This window comes from Seriola lalandi, unplaced genomic scaffold (genome assembly GCF_002814215.2).
Source record: "Seriola lalandi dorsalis isolate HSWRI2012SDOR001 ecotype SW California unplaced genomic scaffold, Sedor1 jcf7180002054832, whole genome shotgun sequence".
Lineage (NCBI taxonomy): Eukaryota > Metazoa > Chordata > Actinopteri > Carangiformes > Carangidae > Seriola > Seriola lalandi.
Genome location: NW_019525385.1, coordinates 99,759 through 118,476, shown reverse-complemented (window position 1 = coordinate 118,476; position 18,718 = coordinate 99,759). Strand labels below are relative to the sequence as shown.

The 18,718-nt window shown below is 41.2% G+C and overlaps 1 protein-coding gene across 2 annotated transcripts in view; it reads left to right on the top strand.

Moving 5' to 3' along the window:
- The window catches only part of LOC111670020 (SH3 and PX domain-containing protein 2A), a 51,893-nt gene extending 35,472 nt beyond the window's left edge, over positions 1-16,421 (top strand). Inside the window, exons 8-14 of one of the 2 annotated variants that reach the window (XM_023426556.2) lie at positions 5,505-5,618; positions 7,789-7,872; positions 11,407-11,524; positions 11,623-11,948; positions 12,139-12,188; positions 13,124-13,243; positions 13,449-16,421. In XM_023426556.2, coding sequence (XP_023282324.1) covers positions 5,505-5,618; positions 7,789-7,872; positions 11,407-11,524; positions 11,623-11,948; positions 12,139-12,188; positions 13,124-13,243; positions 13,449-15,377 — 2,741 coding nt within the window. In that variant the 3' untranslated portion in view covers positions 15,378-16,421. The remainder of the gene's footprint in view (positions 1-5,504; positions 5,619-7,788; positions 7,873-11,406; positions 11,525-11,622; positions 11,949-12,138; positions 12,189-13,123; positions 13,244-13,448) is intronic. The other variant, XM_023426557.2, reaches the window with a different exon arrangement.
- Positions 16,422-18,718: the final 2,297 nt, after the last annotated feature.

Here is an 18,718-nt window from a genome sequence, read left to right as displayed (position 1 = left end):
GGGTGGGGAGGGGGTGAAGGTCGTTTCTTAGGTCAACATTAGCTCTTGAAAGTCGTTTTGTGCCGTTTTCGCCTCCTCCCGCTCGTACCAGCGCCTCCCAGGTAATTGAAACCCAGTGTTTTATGAAAACTGGAAGTGTGTGCATTGGGCTGGATACCTTCCCCCCCTTGTGCTTTGATTCTGGATCTACTGTTAATAAATACAGAAGCTGGAAATGAATGGGGTTTTCTCCTGCTGTACTCAATAGTGGTGTCAGATATCTGCAGGACTGCTGAGCCACTGCATTCCTCATCATTTCAGGTTGTGAAAAAAAAAGAAGCCTCCTTGTGCTGCTGGATCTGTGCTTCTCATATTTATGCTAGATACTGTATGTAGAAATCTTTTGTGAGTATTACAGAGTTACTCCAAAGCACAAAACCATGTTGATTTAGAATTGCAGTACCGTTTCTGGTTTATGTCTCAATGATAAATTTATAGGGATGAGTAGGACATTAAGTAGCATTGCAATCACTGTGATATATATACCATTACGTAGGTATCAGACTTGATTGATTACATACACAGATCACAATTTTGTTTTATAGCTTATACAGACACCTTAGGAGAAACCCAGAATGGCATAAATCTAGTCTCTTGTTGCAGCTGAGAATCTGTTGTTGATTACAGTAAAAATGAAGCATGGGTCTTAAAGCTGATAGAGTTTCCAGATGGCAGATACCGTATGAGAGACAAACAGAGCTTAGAAATGCTGCTCGCTCTCATTATATGTCTGTTCACTGTATCTGCAGTTGTAGGTCAAGTGAGCCTATGAGGACAGCTCCATAAAAGTCTGGACCGAGCATCTGTTTACATGTCTTATGCTCCCTCTGCAGAAATGTTTATCTCATCCTTTTTTTCCACATATGCAAAACTTTCAGCTTACATAACCAACATTGATTTTTCTTCATCATACAAGCAATTGGTTTTTGAAAGGCATGGTTCATATTTAGTTAAAAGAATAGTATGACGTTTTCTGGCAGATTTTATTACCGTTTGACAGAGCAGGCTAGCTGTTTTCACCCTGTTTCCATTCTTAGCTCTTCTAGGCTAAATTAACTGACTGCTGCGCTGTAGCCCTATATGTAATGGACAGATATGAAAGTTGGTTATCGACCTCACATCTAGCTTTCCGGCAGAAAGCAAATAAGTGTATTTCCCAAGATGTCAAACATTTGCTTTAAATCTGGTTCCATATATTTCATGCTGTCTAAATTAGGCTGCCATCATCATTTTCAGACATTTGACTCGATTTGATTTGTGTGCCTCACATCAGGCCACTGAGGCATAAACTTAGTTACAACTCGCTGCTGCTTAAAACATCCAGTTTTTCATGGTGCCCTTGTAGCGCAATGCACCGGTGTTGTCAAGACAAACCTTTTGGCTTCTTCCTTTTCAAGGCTGTGACATTTGAGGTTGATGTCTGTGGTTGTAATCCTACGGTGTGATGGTGTTATATGACATCTCCTTCAGAGGCTTGTGGGTTTAGCTATTGTCTTATGCAACCACTGACCCCAAAACTGTTGGGGTTACAAAACTAAACTTTTAAAAGCTTTTTAGATTTACTCAGGATGTTGACTAAGTAGCTATAATCGTAATATTGAATAATGTGTAGCAAAGTGTATTGCCAGTCAGCATTTGGCGGTGCTCTTTTTTTCCTCTGTGGTTCAAACTCAGCAGCAACTTTCCAAGATTTTTTAACTTTTCCTTACGTGGATAACGAGGAAGGGAAACATGTTGACACAGAGTAAAGATACAGGTGTGGTGTCGTATTGTATGTCTACGCTCTGTCTGCTGTGGGAAAACAAATGCACGGATACACATAGTGCTCCCACACACACATATTTCCAGACACAGGGTGTGCTTCCTTCACCTTCGTTCCTCCCACATCTGTACAGCTAATCCCTGCCATCCGGAAACAAGGAGGAGAGAACACGTTCCTCCCCTAATTTTATTTCCATTATCTGCCATTTTGCCTTTCAGCAGCTGAATCCACAACTTCATTCTTTCACCTTGCAGGAGCTTTACTGACACTTTTCCATCATTGGATTTCTTTTATTTGTGATGTTACATTCAAACCCTCATGTCTGACTACAGAGATCTTAATACGCAACAGTACAAGGGTGAAACCCTCTAGGTCATACAGTGGTAAAATGAAGATTAACTAATTACAGAAAAACCCATGCAACCTAACAGTATGATTCATCTAAATGTTACGCATTATGCAATTCTGCAGACTTGCTGCCTTGGCAGCAGGAGAGCCATAAAACAGCTGTTTCTTTTGTAATGACCTCAGTTGAAGGTCTGTATCATCATGACGAATGCACAAATGATAACGCTGTCAAATATGAAGCTGAAATTATCCAAAACTTAAGAATCACATTCCTCTCTCAGCCCTCATGGAGAAATATTCCACAACATAAAGTGAGATATGTGAAATTAATAGGTGGGTTTCATTTGAAATCTCAATCCCTAAACATAACATGTTGATGTATTAGTTTATGCCCACAACATAGTTTCTGAAATTTGGATTTTTTTGTCGTTCTGTGTTGCCCATATACATGGATATGGAGCTGCTTTTTGTGCAAAATTGAAACACTCTGCGAATGACTGCCTGCGATGAAAGGCATGACACATTTCACATTTAGAAGTGTTTTTCTTTTTCTACATTTCACATAATTGCAACCTTTTCTGATAGAAACCTGCCCATGACCAGGAAATCAGCACTTGTGTAATGTGTGTGGGTTTTTATAAGTACTTTTATTGCTTCTTCTGAGGTTCAGCGAATTCAGCCTAAGCACCTGCCATATGGGAGGATGGTTGAAAAATACAGGCAAGGCAGCCCAAGCCATCAATAACAGCATATATTTACTCAGGCCTTTGCAAGTGACAGTGCGTCTTTGCTGCATATGTATATTTAGACTTACAGCCAAATTACATTCCTACACCTTATTCTTGTATTTGCTTACATTTCTTTGAGTGTCACTTTGCTGAGGTGAAAATGATGTTACCCACCCCCTCCTCCCTCCAGCTGACAAGCTGAAAATGGGAATTTCGAATGCATGGATTTTTTTGACGCAGGTCTTTCTACTTGTGCCAAGCCGATCTCTCTATAATGGTCAATTTGATTTCACGTAGCAGTAATGTAGTTGATGTTGCTCTTTGATGGTCATTAAACACGACACATCAGGTTTAAATGTTTTCAGTGACATAATGAAGTGTTGCAAAATAATGTCAAATTAATGTCAAATTAATACAAAGGCGAAAGTCTTTGTTTTGAATCCACTGGTTCTGAATGTTAGTTTTGTAGCTTGTTGCTTGGTGTCTCATTTACCAACATGGGCTTTTGTTCAAGCCACAGCTTTGGTGCAAAGACTGAGCACATTACATGGCTTGTTTCATCCCCGAGGCCGAGCCAGCATGGTGCTCAGAGCCAGATACTAACAGCATCCTCGTATCTGGACCCACCCTAAACTCTATGCAAAATAGCCCCACTGCACAGCTGATGATTATTTTATGTCGTGTAGCTTAGCAAATTCATCAATTAAATAAATCATCCTTCGCATGAATCACAGACATTGCACTTTGAAGTGAGAAAAAAGGCCTGGAAATGTTTTCTCAGTTATTGCCTTCACTGAGACAGTCATCCATTTAGTCTGTCAGCAGGATAGTTCCTCTACATCCCAGATAAATTTATCGATAGATACGACCAGGGAACAATTTGATTCAGTTATGTTAGTCATCACAGTTTGGGATTGCAAAAATTACAAACGGTTTTACAACCATAATCACTGCATGATCCGGGAGGAAGGGTTCTGATACCAAATCCTAAGGGCGTCCTTGCAGCTATCAATAAATTGTAGAGAAATCATGATGTCTGTGAATACAATAGCACGTTGAGGCATTGTTCAGTGTTGGCAGAGGTTTGGATCTCCACTCCGGTTTGTTTTGCTGAGAGATGAGATGCCATTATCCAGCAGGGGTGAACTTTGTTTATTGTCTTTTTTCAAATTCTCACCGACTTTACAAAAAAATCTTTCCGCATGAAGCAGATCCAACAGAACAGAATGAAAAAGGTCTTTATCACTGATGAAAAGGGCCTCCTTGTCCAATTCCAACACCCCATTTAATCTAATTGAATTGCTACCTGTCTAATTGAAAATTAAGAGCATAATTACAACATATTTCACTAAATACAGATGAATCACAAATGCCAAATATAGGCATCTGCAATCTTTTTTGCTGCCATTTCAATATTAGCATCCCACATTTTTGCCTCATCCTTCCTCATATCATTCATTAAGTTCTTTCTGTTCCTGTCAATCGTTTTATATTCTGCTTCTTTTTATTAATAGTGTGCAAATAAACTACCTCATAACACACCATTTCTGTAGGAAAATGTACACTGGAGGTTTGGACCAGCTGTGAAAGAGTGATGGAACACTCCTTTCGTCTTTACGGGCTATTCAGACAGCTGTCAGCCATATTGTATCCCTGTTACCACAACAAATAGCGTACATGTGGCATACCACATATAGGACAGGTTTCTGTGCCAGCTTTGTCACTTAGGTCTCCTGCAGGGAGCTGACACCATCTCACACATGCAGGGTGACGCTTTTGTGTAACTTTAAAACGTTATGATTAATGCACATATGTTCTTTGCATTTGCCACGTGGCCTTACACAGCACACCTTATCTGGCACAAGGGGTCCCTGTATTCCACTCATTTTATTAAAATCCGATTTTAAAGTGAAACATCAATTTCTATGTGCTCCTCTCCAGTTGAGGCGTTTGTCATAAAGCAGTTGTCAAAGAAATGTTGTCATACCCAGAGGAACCCAATCAAATCAGCTGCAACCCAGGAAAGTGATATTTTGGCTTGTAACAGTACCTCAGTAAAGTCTTGCCCACTGAAATCATGAAGGAACCTGATGAAATGCAGGTTGAACAAGATTGTGTCATGACTCGAGCTTCAGCCAGGCGGTGCTCCCTCTGATGTTCTTGGCCCTGACCGTGGTTATAGATTCTGTTGGCAACACAATCAAGTTCCTCGTGTTCATGTTCATTTGTAGCTCATCCCTGTGATTTGATATGTTTTATCAAATCAGGGCTCAGTGACTAAAACAAAGATATGAGTATTTAACAGGGAATTTAAGCCAGACTAGAAGATCTATGGTCAGATTAGAGGATGTCATCTGTGATCGTTTTCATCAGTTTTGTAGAGGTTTATTATGTGTGCTCTGTACTGAGGCAGAGAGGCAGATCCAAATTCATAAGAAAAATGTCAACAAATTCTCTACACTTAAGATGACTTTTTAATACTTACACTCAAAGTTTAAGCTGTACTCACTGGACCCTGCTTTTGTAATGCATGCTGTGTTTGTTAAACATCCTGCGCACTATGCACCTGATTACTTTGGTCTACCTACATAGTCCTGTCAACTTTCAGCCTCTGTATGTTTCCACAGGTTGGTGGTTTGTCAGCACGGCAGAGGAGCAGGGTTGGGTCCCTGCCACCTATCTCAACTCCCACAGTGGCACACGGGATGACTTGGAGGTGGGCGCCTCTAAAGCTGGGGAAGGTAAGTCACTGCTATCCCTCCTGCCTCTGACACACACATACACAAACACACACAAATAATACCACACGCACACACACAAATAATCCCACACGCACACACACAAATTCAACCACACACACTCTGTTAAATACCCACACACAGACACCACCTCTGCCCTCAATCATCAGCCTTTGATCTGTGACAAAATGGAGCAAACTCGCTCCGTACTACTTCACCGCAGCCGGCCTACGCTAATGTCTGACGCCAGTCTGGTGTGAACACCTCTCTCTGTCTGCCTGCCATCATAAGCATGCTTGAACAGAGTGGAGATTCAGCACTGGCTAAACAGCAAGGAGGAGTTCCAGGAGGGACCAGACCGCAACCACCGAAGTGACGTGCTGCACAGTAATGCACTGTACAGTAAAGATCCAGAGCAATATTAGGTGATATGACCTCCGTGGAGTGAGCTCATGAAAGAGGCATGTGTTTCCATCAGCAGAAAGGAATAAAACACGAGAACATTTCATGAGTTGTGCTCTTTATATCATGGTTATCTTTAATTAAAGCAAGCTCTGATATGAATTATGCTATTTCATGCAATGTCTGCTTATCATTGTGAATCGCTGAAAAGTTACAGCACAGTAGACGAGTGTAGACGTTAAGTTTCATGCGCTTACACGAGTCAGAGAGGGATCCAAAATCCTGATAGGAAACACACCTATGTAGAGTTTGCTCCGCCAGGTTATAATACCGACGTGTGCAGCTGAAGACTGCGTCCAATCATGCAATCATCTTAATAGCCCCGTCAGATGCGGTTATCGAGCCATCTAGAGCCAGCAGATCAAACTGTCTCATTCTTCAGTATTAGTGGAGAAAACATTTTAATCTCAGGGCACTAGAGCTCAATTAGTGTCACATACTTAGAGTTTGATAGCTGTGACAGGTAGTGCAGCCACTGCAGTTTATTTGTTGAGATTCATGCAGCACTGTGTGAAGAGAAAACCCAACAAACTGGAGGCACGGAAATAATTTAGATGCGTATTACACTTCCAAACAAACATCAAGATTTTCCAGCACCCTAGCCAACACGTCTTTTGCTGTACAATTGGTGTACTTTATAACAATGGAGCGCAGGATCCCCTTGGTGTTGTATATCTTATGACTCAAAGATGGAGGGGGAGAGAGAGTGAGAGCGAGAGAGGCTACAGGGTGTTTTCGCAATATGTGTGATATGTTAAAATGCCCTTTTCTCCCAGTTTGATTTACTTACAGAATATATATTTAACAGAAGATTTCAACACACTGTATATGCACACACAGGCACAAATACACACACACATACCTGAATGTAAGCGTCCACACCCAACTCTCCTATCTACCCAGTCAAAGATAACTGGAGTTTCCTGCCAGGGGGTTTCGGGAGGACAATCTGTCAGTGTAATTAGTGTTTATGTGACTAGTCAGTTATGGGAATGGCATGAAACCCATTAAGCATCTCTTTGTCAGTCCAGCAGTCTGTGCCGCCACACTGAAGCACATATTTCTGAAAAACTGGATATGGAATTCATGATAGTTTTCTTTCAAAAAGCCCCCCCCCCAAAAAAAAAAACAGACATGTTGAAGGCTCAGACAGCTTCAGATGTCTGACGGAAGTGTACACAGATCCTCCTCTTCCTTCTTTTGGTCATATTTTATACAAAAATAAACATATTACTTCCAGGATTTTTGAAATGAGAATATTAATACCACACTCTCGCAGTATCTGTCAACGTTACAGCTGATGCGAACTGCCAGTTAGAGACCCTCTGACATGCACAACTCCCACCAGCGGCACCCTCAGCTGCTTTATTAATTGGATGGCATTCCTGCGGCAGCAATGTGTGTCCCAGATGCTCTAACACGACAGGATGGGAAAACCATGCTAACAACATCCTAATTACAAGCCACAGAGAAGATGTCTTGGTTTAACACTTCCTCTGTAACATCCATCCATCCACTCTAACCGTCCACCGTGTTTTGCTTTGTGGTCTTGTTTTCATGTCCTCCATGTAGCTAATAATGGGGCTCTTTTTGGTTTGGACCCATGTCATTTGTCACATGTGCCGTGTGTTTGTGTAACATTTGTGCTTGCTCTTCATGTCTCAAATGTTTGTTTGTTTGTCCTTGTCTGGTCACCATGTGTGTCTGTCAGTTACTAAGCGACATAAGGCTCATCTGAAGAGGCTGGACCGGAGATGGACGTTGGGGGGTGTCATCAGCAGGCAGCAGAGCCGAGGTGAACTGAGACAGATGCTGCATCACCTCCCCTCCCCTCCCTCCCCCTTCCCACCCTCCCTTTGTTATTGTTCTCCTCACCCTGACTTATTTATTGCCTCTTATCACATGGTCACGCGGCTGAACTTGTCCCTCTCCACATGCACATATTTGCTCAGTCTTGCATCCAGTGTTGTCTTCCAGCAAATGCATTCATCATGAGCCACAATCCACCACAACTAACCACTAACTGACGTTAATATGAAATGAGCTTGGAAAGCAAAGGTGAAATCAGCGACTTTATATACACCAATTATTGATGCTAAGCTCAAATTATGTTACAAAATTGCTCCATGTAAGCATTTTCATTATAATTAAACACCACGTGCCAAAAGCAATCTTCTCAGAATCACACTACCCACTCATCTGAAAGTAGTTGCATAATAGGCTCTGGAATGCCTTATGCTGCATTTTAGAGCCATATTTTGCTTTTTTATGAGCAAATGAAGCGTGTATGTAGTTTTCTAATGAGTGTGTGTTCCACCAAGTGTGGAAGAAACAGACATTTATCCTGCTGTGGTGGAGATAGCAACCAATATTGACAGATAAACAAAGAGCCTTAATCTCTCACTTGGTTAGCAAGAAAATCCCATTCTCTCTCACACACTTACACATGTTCTCCTGACCAAGGCCAAAGGTTTTTTTTTTTTTTCACAGGAGATGCATTTGGATTACTGACAGAGGAGTGAGGATAGGCTATTGAGTTCAGCCCAAACTTTGCACTTGGCAGTGGATGCTGCTCTCTGGAGTGGAGAGAGAGAGTTGTTTCCACCCAAGGACTGAAATCCTGCTTTGTGTTAAAAAAAAAAAAAAAAAAAAAGACAGCTATTTTGCTGACTCCACAAGAATAATTTATAACACTGATGCAGGCGATGCATGTTGTGGTTAACATAACATCTGATTCAGAGTTTCCCTTCATTGCACTGTTGGATATTGTTTGAAAGAGGTTGGTGAGAGGAAAACGTTCTACCAGCCCCAACACAAAGAGGCCGGAAGAACCAGGCATAAGGAAAATAAAGCGTACAGGAATATCCTTTACCCATGGAGCCTACTTTAGTTTTTGCAAATAAAGGGAATTATTCCCACACCCATTCAGCTCCTACACAACCCTGGAAATGGGTGGAGAAAAGGAAAATGGAATAATGTGTCACCAGAATGTTGATTCCTGTGTACCAGCTTGGAGGACAGCGCTTCTTTATGTGCTCCTCTCCTTTTTCAACACACCTCTTCTACTTGCGCCGTGTGTGTTTAGACAGGAATTGCCATAATGACAGGAAATGAGGTCTTTGCTCTGGCCCTTGGCCTCATGGGAATGCATAAATCAGCATGGAGCCTCTGCTCTCTATTATGTGCTGAGTTAGGAGATGCTTGCTGTCACAAAGCCAAGGACACTGTTAGGACCCATGTGCTGTAGTTGGCCTTCTTCAATACCCTTTGTAAACACAAGCAATTAATTGATGTTAAAGTGCTTGATATTATGGCGTACTCCTGGTTTCCCTTAGTTTTTTATGGGCATGTTACACCTTTATTGGACAGCTGATCAGGGATGACAGGAAATGAAGGGAGAGAGAGATGGTGAACATCAAAAACCGGGAATGTTGCAGTTCATGGTTGGTGCCTTAAGGCCCCTGCCTTAACACATGTTAAGATTGTTGAACCAATTATGAATACGACGGATCCAATTGTGGTGCACCGGGTTTGTGGTGTGGGTCAGTTGGTGTTGACAGCTGGCAGATAAAATCATTCAATGTGTGATATGCAACGATTTTAATCTTCAGTTGTTCTCATGAAGATTAAACATGTTTGACATTTACGACTGACATATGCAACCACGGACGTCATGTGTGTTGCCCGAGGGAGACATGCCTGTAAATAAACAGCTTCATCTGAAATTTAGTTTGTTTTCACTCCCCTCATGTTCCCTCTCTAGGCTGTATGGTACATGTTGCCCACGCATCTCCATCCAGGATCTCACCTAAACGCAGAGCTTTTTTTCCTCCTTTTTTTTGGCCTTTGAAGAACAAACTGCACTGCATATAAATATTGCGGGCTGCTGGTTGCAATCCATGTTTGTTTTGGTAAAAGAACATGCAACAATTGGCGCCCTCGCAGAATCGTCTACCTCCAGAACTCCACTTGTTACTGACCACTTGACTCGTTTAGTGTGTAGTCTAGTGTATTTACTCAGTCATAAGGTTTATGCTCCTTCCTGAGTGGCAAAAACTAAAACATCCGTGCGAGATGATGGAAACAGCTTTTCTGTGCAGGTCCTTCAGCTTGTCCTCAGGTTTGTCCCAAGCGTTATATATTTTCATGTCTGTCAAAACAACACCCCCATGCTGATATGCACATTGAAAGCATTATTGACTGTGTTAACTGTCCTGTACGTACTGGCTGCAAACAAATCCCTTCTTAAAGTATTTGCAGTCTAAGTGCTGGGCGACAAAATCCAACGTCTTATGCACCGAGGTTAAAGCAGTCTGAGGCAGTCATATCAAGTGGGTGTCTTCCAAAGTTACAGTCCCTCTTGTTCCAAATTTCCTCTTTGTGTTAAGTTGTGATGGAGGGACAGTAAAAAAAAAAGAGAGAATTCTGTATTAAAAACACTGTAATGTAATGTTTGTTTGATTTGTCTAACTCAGACTGCTGGAACGTTGCAGAAGCTTTGGCTAACATTTGAAATCAATGTGTGCACAGAAATGGGACATGGAAAATTAGTTCTGACTTCCATCACTTACAATGCTATTGCTTTAAGAGGGGATATTATTGTGGCCAGTATGGACAGGAGGTACAATTAATGACCAACAGTGCTTTCCATTCAATGTACAAATGGGCATGTGAATATTATTTTTAAGATAGACTTGAAAAAATGTGAACATATCCTAGGCCACCAGGGTGCCCCAGTACTCCTCATTTGTTATGGGTATCATACTGTAACTCATAATACAATAATGTCACATTGCATTGTCCATGATAATGATGTTAACACTACAAGCGATTTCTCATCACCTTATAGTGCTAAAAAGTATCTAATATCAATCTGTGCAACTTCAGAGAAATACATACTGATGGCAAGTTCTCTTTGCCTAAATACAGGAACTGATTATTTCCTGTTGTTATTCACTGCATCATAAAGTTCTCTCTCTTTCATAAAAACATTAGAGAAATCTCATGTGCCAAAGAACATTTTAACACACGCACCCACAGAACACATCCACATGCACATCTGGCAGCTGAGCGAATGGCCAGAAAGCAGAACAGTTCCAGTCTGTGTTAAAGAAAAGATACACCTCTGCTCTGTTAACCTTCTATCTCTTACTACTGCAGTATGATCATATAAATATAAGTCCTAAGTCATATAAGTCTGTAGAAAAGATTAATAGAAAATGCACTTCTGTCTCTTTTTCTTTTCTTTCCAACAATGATGTGCTGTTCAGAGATTTTACAGCCCTCAAATTCTTAGCTTTGTTGTCATTCTCTGCTCTGGCTTTGGCAGAAGAGAAGTACGTAACAGTGCAGCCCTATTCCAGTCAAGGCAAGGATGAAATTGCTTTCGAGAAAGGTGTTATTGTGGAGGTGATTCAGAAGAACCTGGAAGGATGGTGGTTTATCAGGTAAGCCTCTGCTCGCTTGCTTCAGACGTTTATTTCTTCCATTACAAAATGATGGAATTTTTGATCAGTTTTCTCTCACATCTCACTTACTTCCCCAGGTACCAGGATAAAGAGGGTTGGGCTCCAGCCTCTTACCTAAAGAAGGCGAAGGATGACTTCTCTCCCCGCAAGAAGACCGTTACAGGCCCAGTGGAGATAATTGGAAACATCATGGAGATCAGTAACCTGCTTAACAAGAAAGCCTTGAGTGAGAAGGACGTGCAGACTGAAGGTGTCCCAGAGAGCCCCCAGGTGGCCAGGAAGGAGATCAGCTTGCCAATCCCCTGTGCTGACTCCAGCCCCGTTAATTCCCCACAGGATGGAAGCAAAGCAGAGCCTGCTTCACCAGCGATAGCCCGCATCGCCCCTCATCGAGTGGAAATTGGTTAGTCGTGTCACTGTGAAAGATTCAGTTTCTGTCATAACTTGAATTTCTGTCGATCTGTAGACCACTTGTCAAACTGTTTTTAAATCTCTTTCCTAAATGTCTTGAGGCTCATAAATATCTATTCTTAAATGAAACCAACCGTGTTTGGTTTCATGTATGTCTTTTCCTCTCTGTGATTGTTTTGCAGGTTCCCCAGTTCTCAGGCAAAAACCTCCTCCTCGAAGAGATGCAACCCTGGTAACAGTGTTTGATATTTCAGCCATGCATCCTTCTTGTCAACCAGTCATTTATTTATTTTTTAAAGCTTCTACATATGGTTACTAATAAATGTATACCACTTGTGAGCAATTTTAAATGGCAGTGTTCAGATCTTAATTTTTGTTCTGGAAGAACAAACTGACAAATGTATGAGGAAAAGATAAATCAAAAGCATAATGTTTGTATTGAACTTATCTCCGATTAATGGACATGCACAGGGCTTTGAAATCTGTGGATTTACCTTCATATAAACAAATAGCAGCAAGTAAGAGTAAAAGTACCAATACAAAACTGTGAAATTCCCATATTCCCATATTATATGTAAAAAGTCCTATATTTTATTAGAACTACATTATGTACTTCTAATAAAGTATCAAAAGTAGAAGTACTCATTTTGCAACTGATTTAATCATGATATTAATAGATTGTGATTAAAGATCCATCAATATCTGAGCATAACTTTACTGTTGTAAAAGACTAACAAAATAAATGTCAGGGGCTTTGACATGATTACTGGGGTAGAAAAGAAGGAAAAACAAAGTTCTGCTATAAAATGTTATATTCGTTTTTTTTTGGACTCTTCTCTAATCTTAGCTTTTATGTGAAATAATAAATAACTTTACCTCACAGAGCCTTGAACAATTATTTAAATGAAACCATCTGAGGAGTCTAGAGAGGAAATTTCTCTTTGGTAGAACTGCTAACAACTCCTAGTCGTCTGAAAAGTGACAAGGGGCCCCAATCATACGCTGCTTTTTTGTCGAAAAGGTTTCCACTGAACTGTATTTTATAGGATTATCATATGTTTCTTTTAACCTCAAAACCGGTCTTAAGTACATTACTTGAGCAATTGTACTTATTTGCTTTCTGGCACAAACAAGAAGTCTAACATTGTCAATTTCCTTTCTTCCCAGGGATTTCAGTTGCCCTCCCCACCAGAGCCCCCTACAGTTGAAGCAGAGTATTACACCATTGCAGATTTCCAGTCCTGTATATCTGATGGTATCAGTTTCAATGGAGGACAGAAAGCAGAGGTAAGAGTTCTTTTTTTAAAGTAAACCTCAGTGACAACACAATCTTAAACTTGGGTACCAACCATCTATCGCTTGATGTATCAATTTAGTCATCATAGCTCAGTAATAACTTTGCCTTTGACAAGAGAAATGAATCATAAACATGTTCAAAATGTCTTCATATAAAGACTGAACCCTTTCTTGCACTTATTATTACTTATTTTAGGTCATTGAGAAGAACTCAGGTGGTTGGTGGTATGTCCAGATAGGAGAGAAGGAGGGCTGGGCACCCTGCTCCTACATTGATAAACGTAAAAAGCCCAATCTGAATCGCAGAACAAGCACTCTGTGTCGCCCTAAAGTTCCACCCCCAGCTCCACCTGTCAAAAAACAAGACTCAGTGGAGACTGCACCTCCCAGCAGCCCTGGGTCTGAAGCTCCAGAGTCTCCTGTGTCTCCTGGGAGACCAGTGTATGAAGAGCCAGAATATGATGTTCCTGCCATTGGTGATCTGGACATGGAGTCTGAGTTTGAGTTTCTGCGAGGAGAAGGGTCCTTGGTGGACACAAAGAATGAGGACACTTCCTCCGAGAAGGGATCCCATCTGTCCTCCAAGCCCTCTCCAGCTTCATCACTCCACAGTGCCTCCTTCAAAATGGGTGAGTCATTTGAAGATGGCCACGAGGCAGAGGGGGAGGCGGAGGGAGAGGAAGAGTGTATCTATGAGAATGACGGCTTCCGGCCCTTCAGAGAGACCCCAGAGAGGCAGTGCAGCAGGGACTCAAATTCCTCCAAGACAAGTGTCTTGTCAGAAACTGGCAAGACTGCAAACCCAACTTCAGGTGGCTGGAGATCTGCAGGGAACAAACTCAAGATCGACTTGAATGGGAGCCCATTTTCAACCAAAGCTGAGGAAGCATCCAGTCCTAAATCTGCCTCCACTGAGTCCACCCCAGATCTGTCCAGACCTAAGAAAGACAGAGAGGAAAGCAAGGTATCCTCTCCAACCAAGTCTTCCTCTAAACTAAAGCCAGTAGTGAGGCCTAAACCACACCTCGCCAAGGCCTCCAGTGCTGAAAAGATGGACATCAGCACCTTGAGAAGACAGCTTCGGCCAACAGGGCAGTTGAAGAATGGCACCAAAACTAAAGGTGAGGACTCTGAGACAGCTTCAGTCATCTCCTCTGAGGACTCCTTCTCGTCTCAGAGCACATCCGATCTCTCCTCCATCTATTCTAAAGGCAGCAGAGGAGACTCTGACCTGGAAGGCTCCAGCCTGTATCGCACCACAGATCCCTATGAGAAAGTCCAAGAGTCTGAGCTCAGTTTCCCCGCTGGAGTGGAGGTAGAAGTGCTGGAGAAACAGGAGAGTGGCTGGTGGTATGTCCGCTGGGGAGATTCAGAGGGTTGGGCTCCAACTTACTACCTGGAGCCAATCAGGCAACAAGATGACATGGCAGGGTCAGAATCTGATGGCACCCCGACAAAACCTGGAAGCCTCAGCAAGTCCAACAGCCTGGAGAAGAATGAACAAAGGGTGCAAGCATTGAACAATATCAACCAAAACCTAAAGAAGGTCACCCCACCCATTCCCTCAAAGCCTCCAGGTGGTCTCTCCAAACCTACTGGCTTGTTCGGTTCACGGAAACAGAATAACACCAAACAGCAGCAGGTTGTCAGACCTCAGTCTGTCTTCATATCAGCTCCAATCAGGGATGGTCCCAGTCCTGCCGGCTCTCTCAGGAGAAATGAGTCCCTCAACTCCACAGATCACCCTCGTGCCAGCCCAACAGTGCGACGCAATGCCTCCTTCGGCACGGTGCCACGCAGTCTGGTGTCAAACAACATAGCACTACCCAACAGGGACATATCCGGCACCGGTAGCTCTGAATCCCTCGGCCTCAGCTCTCAGAAGAATGCCCTCCCTGTATCCACTGTGAGGCCCAAGCCCCATATCATCCATAACAACCTCAGAGAGGTGTATGTCTCCATAGCAGATTATCATGGTGATGAGGAGACCATGGGATTTCCTGAGGGGACTAGTCTGGAGGTCCTGGAAAGAAACCCAAATGGATGGTGGTACTGCAAGGTTCTGGACAATGGCAGACCAAGGAAAGGATGGGTTCCCTCAAATTACCTCGAGAAAAAGCACTAGCACTCATGTGTGGAGCTGGCAGAACTCTGAACATGCGTGTAAAGACTACTCAAACAGATGCATTTATTTTGTGAAAAAGGCTAACCCTAAGACATTAAGTAAAGATTGAAATCTTACCCGGTACCTTTGCCAAAATGAGCGGCCAGATCAAATTGTGACTTTGAAATGAAATGAGACATCTGGTAAAATGAGTCTACATGATAAAGTGCCTGAGCAGTTGCATCAGAGGCAATATATTGGGACTTAGAGACACAGACAAAGAGAACACCAGAAAGAAGAAGAATGATTTAGTGCCATTCTTCAGTGGTTACCTTTAACTTGAAATAAGATGTCATTTTGTGTCCACTCCTTGAACCTTTTTCTAAGTTTATAATGTATTTTTTAAAACCTTTTTAAGCATTTAAAGCTTACTGCATGTTTGAAATGATTCATTATACTGACGATGCCTTGAGCTGTTAATTAAACCTTTCTCTCCTCCTTTCTTTACAGAAAATCTCAGTTGTTGCCAAAGCTGCTTTGTGTTAGTCTCAATTTGGTGCTGTCTGTTTGCATGTTTTTGTAATATCTCTTTATACTGTATGTCACCTTTATGTGAAATATTTTATCCATCTAATTGTGTAATATTGTCCTAATGAAACAATTTGTGAGCATCTCTGATAATAACAGTATTTTTGCCCTTAAACCAGAAAACCATTCCTGATGATCTCCCCTGAAATTTATAGCCTTAAAATGTTTTTTGTATTAATTTCAGAGGCTAATTATCCAAAATTAACCTTCCCTCACATCTGAAAATTATATTTATTCATTACTTAAATATCATATTATTACTTTTTTGTTGTTTTTACTGATCACACTGCCGTAAACATTTCTAAGAACTGCTCCATTAATCATAACATTTTGAATTTCTGCTGGGCAGTAAATTTGACATAACTCTTAAGCTACAGTAGTACTGGGGTGCTCACTTTTGTTTTACGTTAACTGTGTGACCAGTGATGATAACTGAAGTGCCAAAAGAATGAATTAAATAAATGCACTTTTGAACAATTATTGGTACTTTCTTATTTAAATTTTACATAGTGTTTGCCCACAGGTTTGCTCCTCTGGTACAATGGTTCCCAACCTTGTCTAATGTACCCCCACAACTCTGTACATCTATCATCATGATATAAATCTCATCTAGGTTCACTATAAATACATTTAAATTAATATTTTATGTTTGGTATCATTTTAGAGGATACAGTCTTGGCTTTTATTCAACCAGTTTGTCTGTGTGACAAAAACATTCACTTGAGCTTTTGTAAATCTGCTTACATACATTTTTCTACCATTTCTGTGATGTAGTGGTCATTGTACACACAATGATACACATCACACAGAATACATATCAAATTCAGCACACATCACCTTAAAAGCATACACATGTCCATGCACATTAAATAAATCTGCACAGTTAACAAAATTTTCCCAATTGATTATGAGTTAAAGATGCTGACTCTATAATTGCAATGGCCCCAGTTGTTGCCCTTCTCATTTTCTGTCACCTCTACTGTCTGCCAACATAACAAAAGGCAAAGGGGCCACTAAAAACACTTTAACATTTGAAGTAGAAAAAGAACATTTTTTCTTTTGACATTTTCTTGTTCTGTTAGTAGGGAGGAAGTCACATAATTGCCTCAGTGTTTTTTACTAGCCTATTTGATAAAACCAATAGTTATTGTATATCATGTAACCCTAGATCCAAAATATAACACAAAGATGAAAACTAAAGATGAAATAATGGATTGTATTTTTACATTGGCACACTTGTAGAAATGATTATTTCAACTGCACTAAACCAAAATCAGCCTAATTTCATCATTGTTGTAAGAGTATTTTTAATGCTACACGTGGCATATTGTTTGGCAGTCACAATACTGTTAATGAAAGTTATGTGAGAAGGGGGTAAGTATCTGCTGAATTACTTGCAAATTAATGTGGTGTATAATAAACAATATAATTATAATGTAATGTATCAAAGGCCATAACCACTGCTAATGTTATGCCTCTTAATTGTATTGCAGACGTGGGGGACTAGAATCACATACTCAAATCATATCAGAATTACCCACAAATTTGAGGACTTCAGACTTGACTAACAGTGATAAGAGATGTAATGTTAATTAAAAAAAAAATACTAACATTTGGATTGCAAGTGGAAAGAGAACATAGCACAATGTAAGTTCTTAGTATTGTAATAACTAGAATGGCACTCAGTAGAGTACATACCTCCAAGGCCAAACACATTAAGGAAAGTGCGTTTTTTGTCTGAAAAAGCCCATGACAAATAAAGAGATAAGACCAGAGCAATGGCGGACTGGCCATTAAGACTATTCACTTAAATCCATGTCAAAACATCCATAAAGTTCAGGTAAACGTTTTTACCGGCCTAGCCAGTGTCTTTCCTGTCCAGACCCAGAAGATAAGTCTGAGGCTAAATTATTTCCCAGTCCATCCGTGGAGCCAAGTCTTGGTTCTCCAAGATGGAGAGTCCCAAAAGCTGCTAAAGGGCTCCAGCTTAACTCGGAACTAGCTCTTCTTCTCATCAATGTGTAAGTACACATTACAACATAATGTTATGCCTGTTTTCATTAGTGACCGGCTGCAGAATGCACGATGACCTGCTAGCTAACTTGCTGTTATCCTTATTTTGAATTTGTTTGGCAAATGTTTTTTATGGCTAGCTGGCTTACTGCAGTCAGGGGCAATGTTAGCATGCTCTAATGGTTGTGGACGATTGTTTGTTGTTGGCTCTGGTGTACACGCGCTAACTTTGTTCAGTTGTGCTTCTTGTTGTGTTCACTGTCCGCGTGCATTGGGCTTCGTAACACCTTGATGACGGAAAACGTGAAGGGAGGGGGACGGGGGGTTCCGTCGAAGTATTTGTTTTGGTCTGAGATACTGGTGGTGTAGTGCGACATCTAGTTTCACTGATGATCGGTTACAGAACCTTCAGGTCTTCAGACTTTCTCCCATCTCTGTTGTCTTGCATTAAAAGCTTTCTGCTTTGGAAAAAGTAAAACATCTCAATACTGAACGTGTTTATGTCTAGTATAAACCCTATCTGTTTATATACAATACAATTGAAGTGTTTGACCAGCTTGATGCTGTTATTCAAATAAATTAGATCACACTTGGTTGCCTGACATCCCTTTCATTTCTTACCCATAGCTTTGAGCCAGGTCGTGGTGCAATTCAACCCCGAGAGTTTCTGCTTTGGGAGAACTTGCACATTTGACTTTGGTTTAGATGGCTTTCATTCTGTGGTTACTGGGCTGCTTAATTTAGCATCAACTGACAAAGCA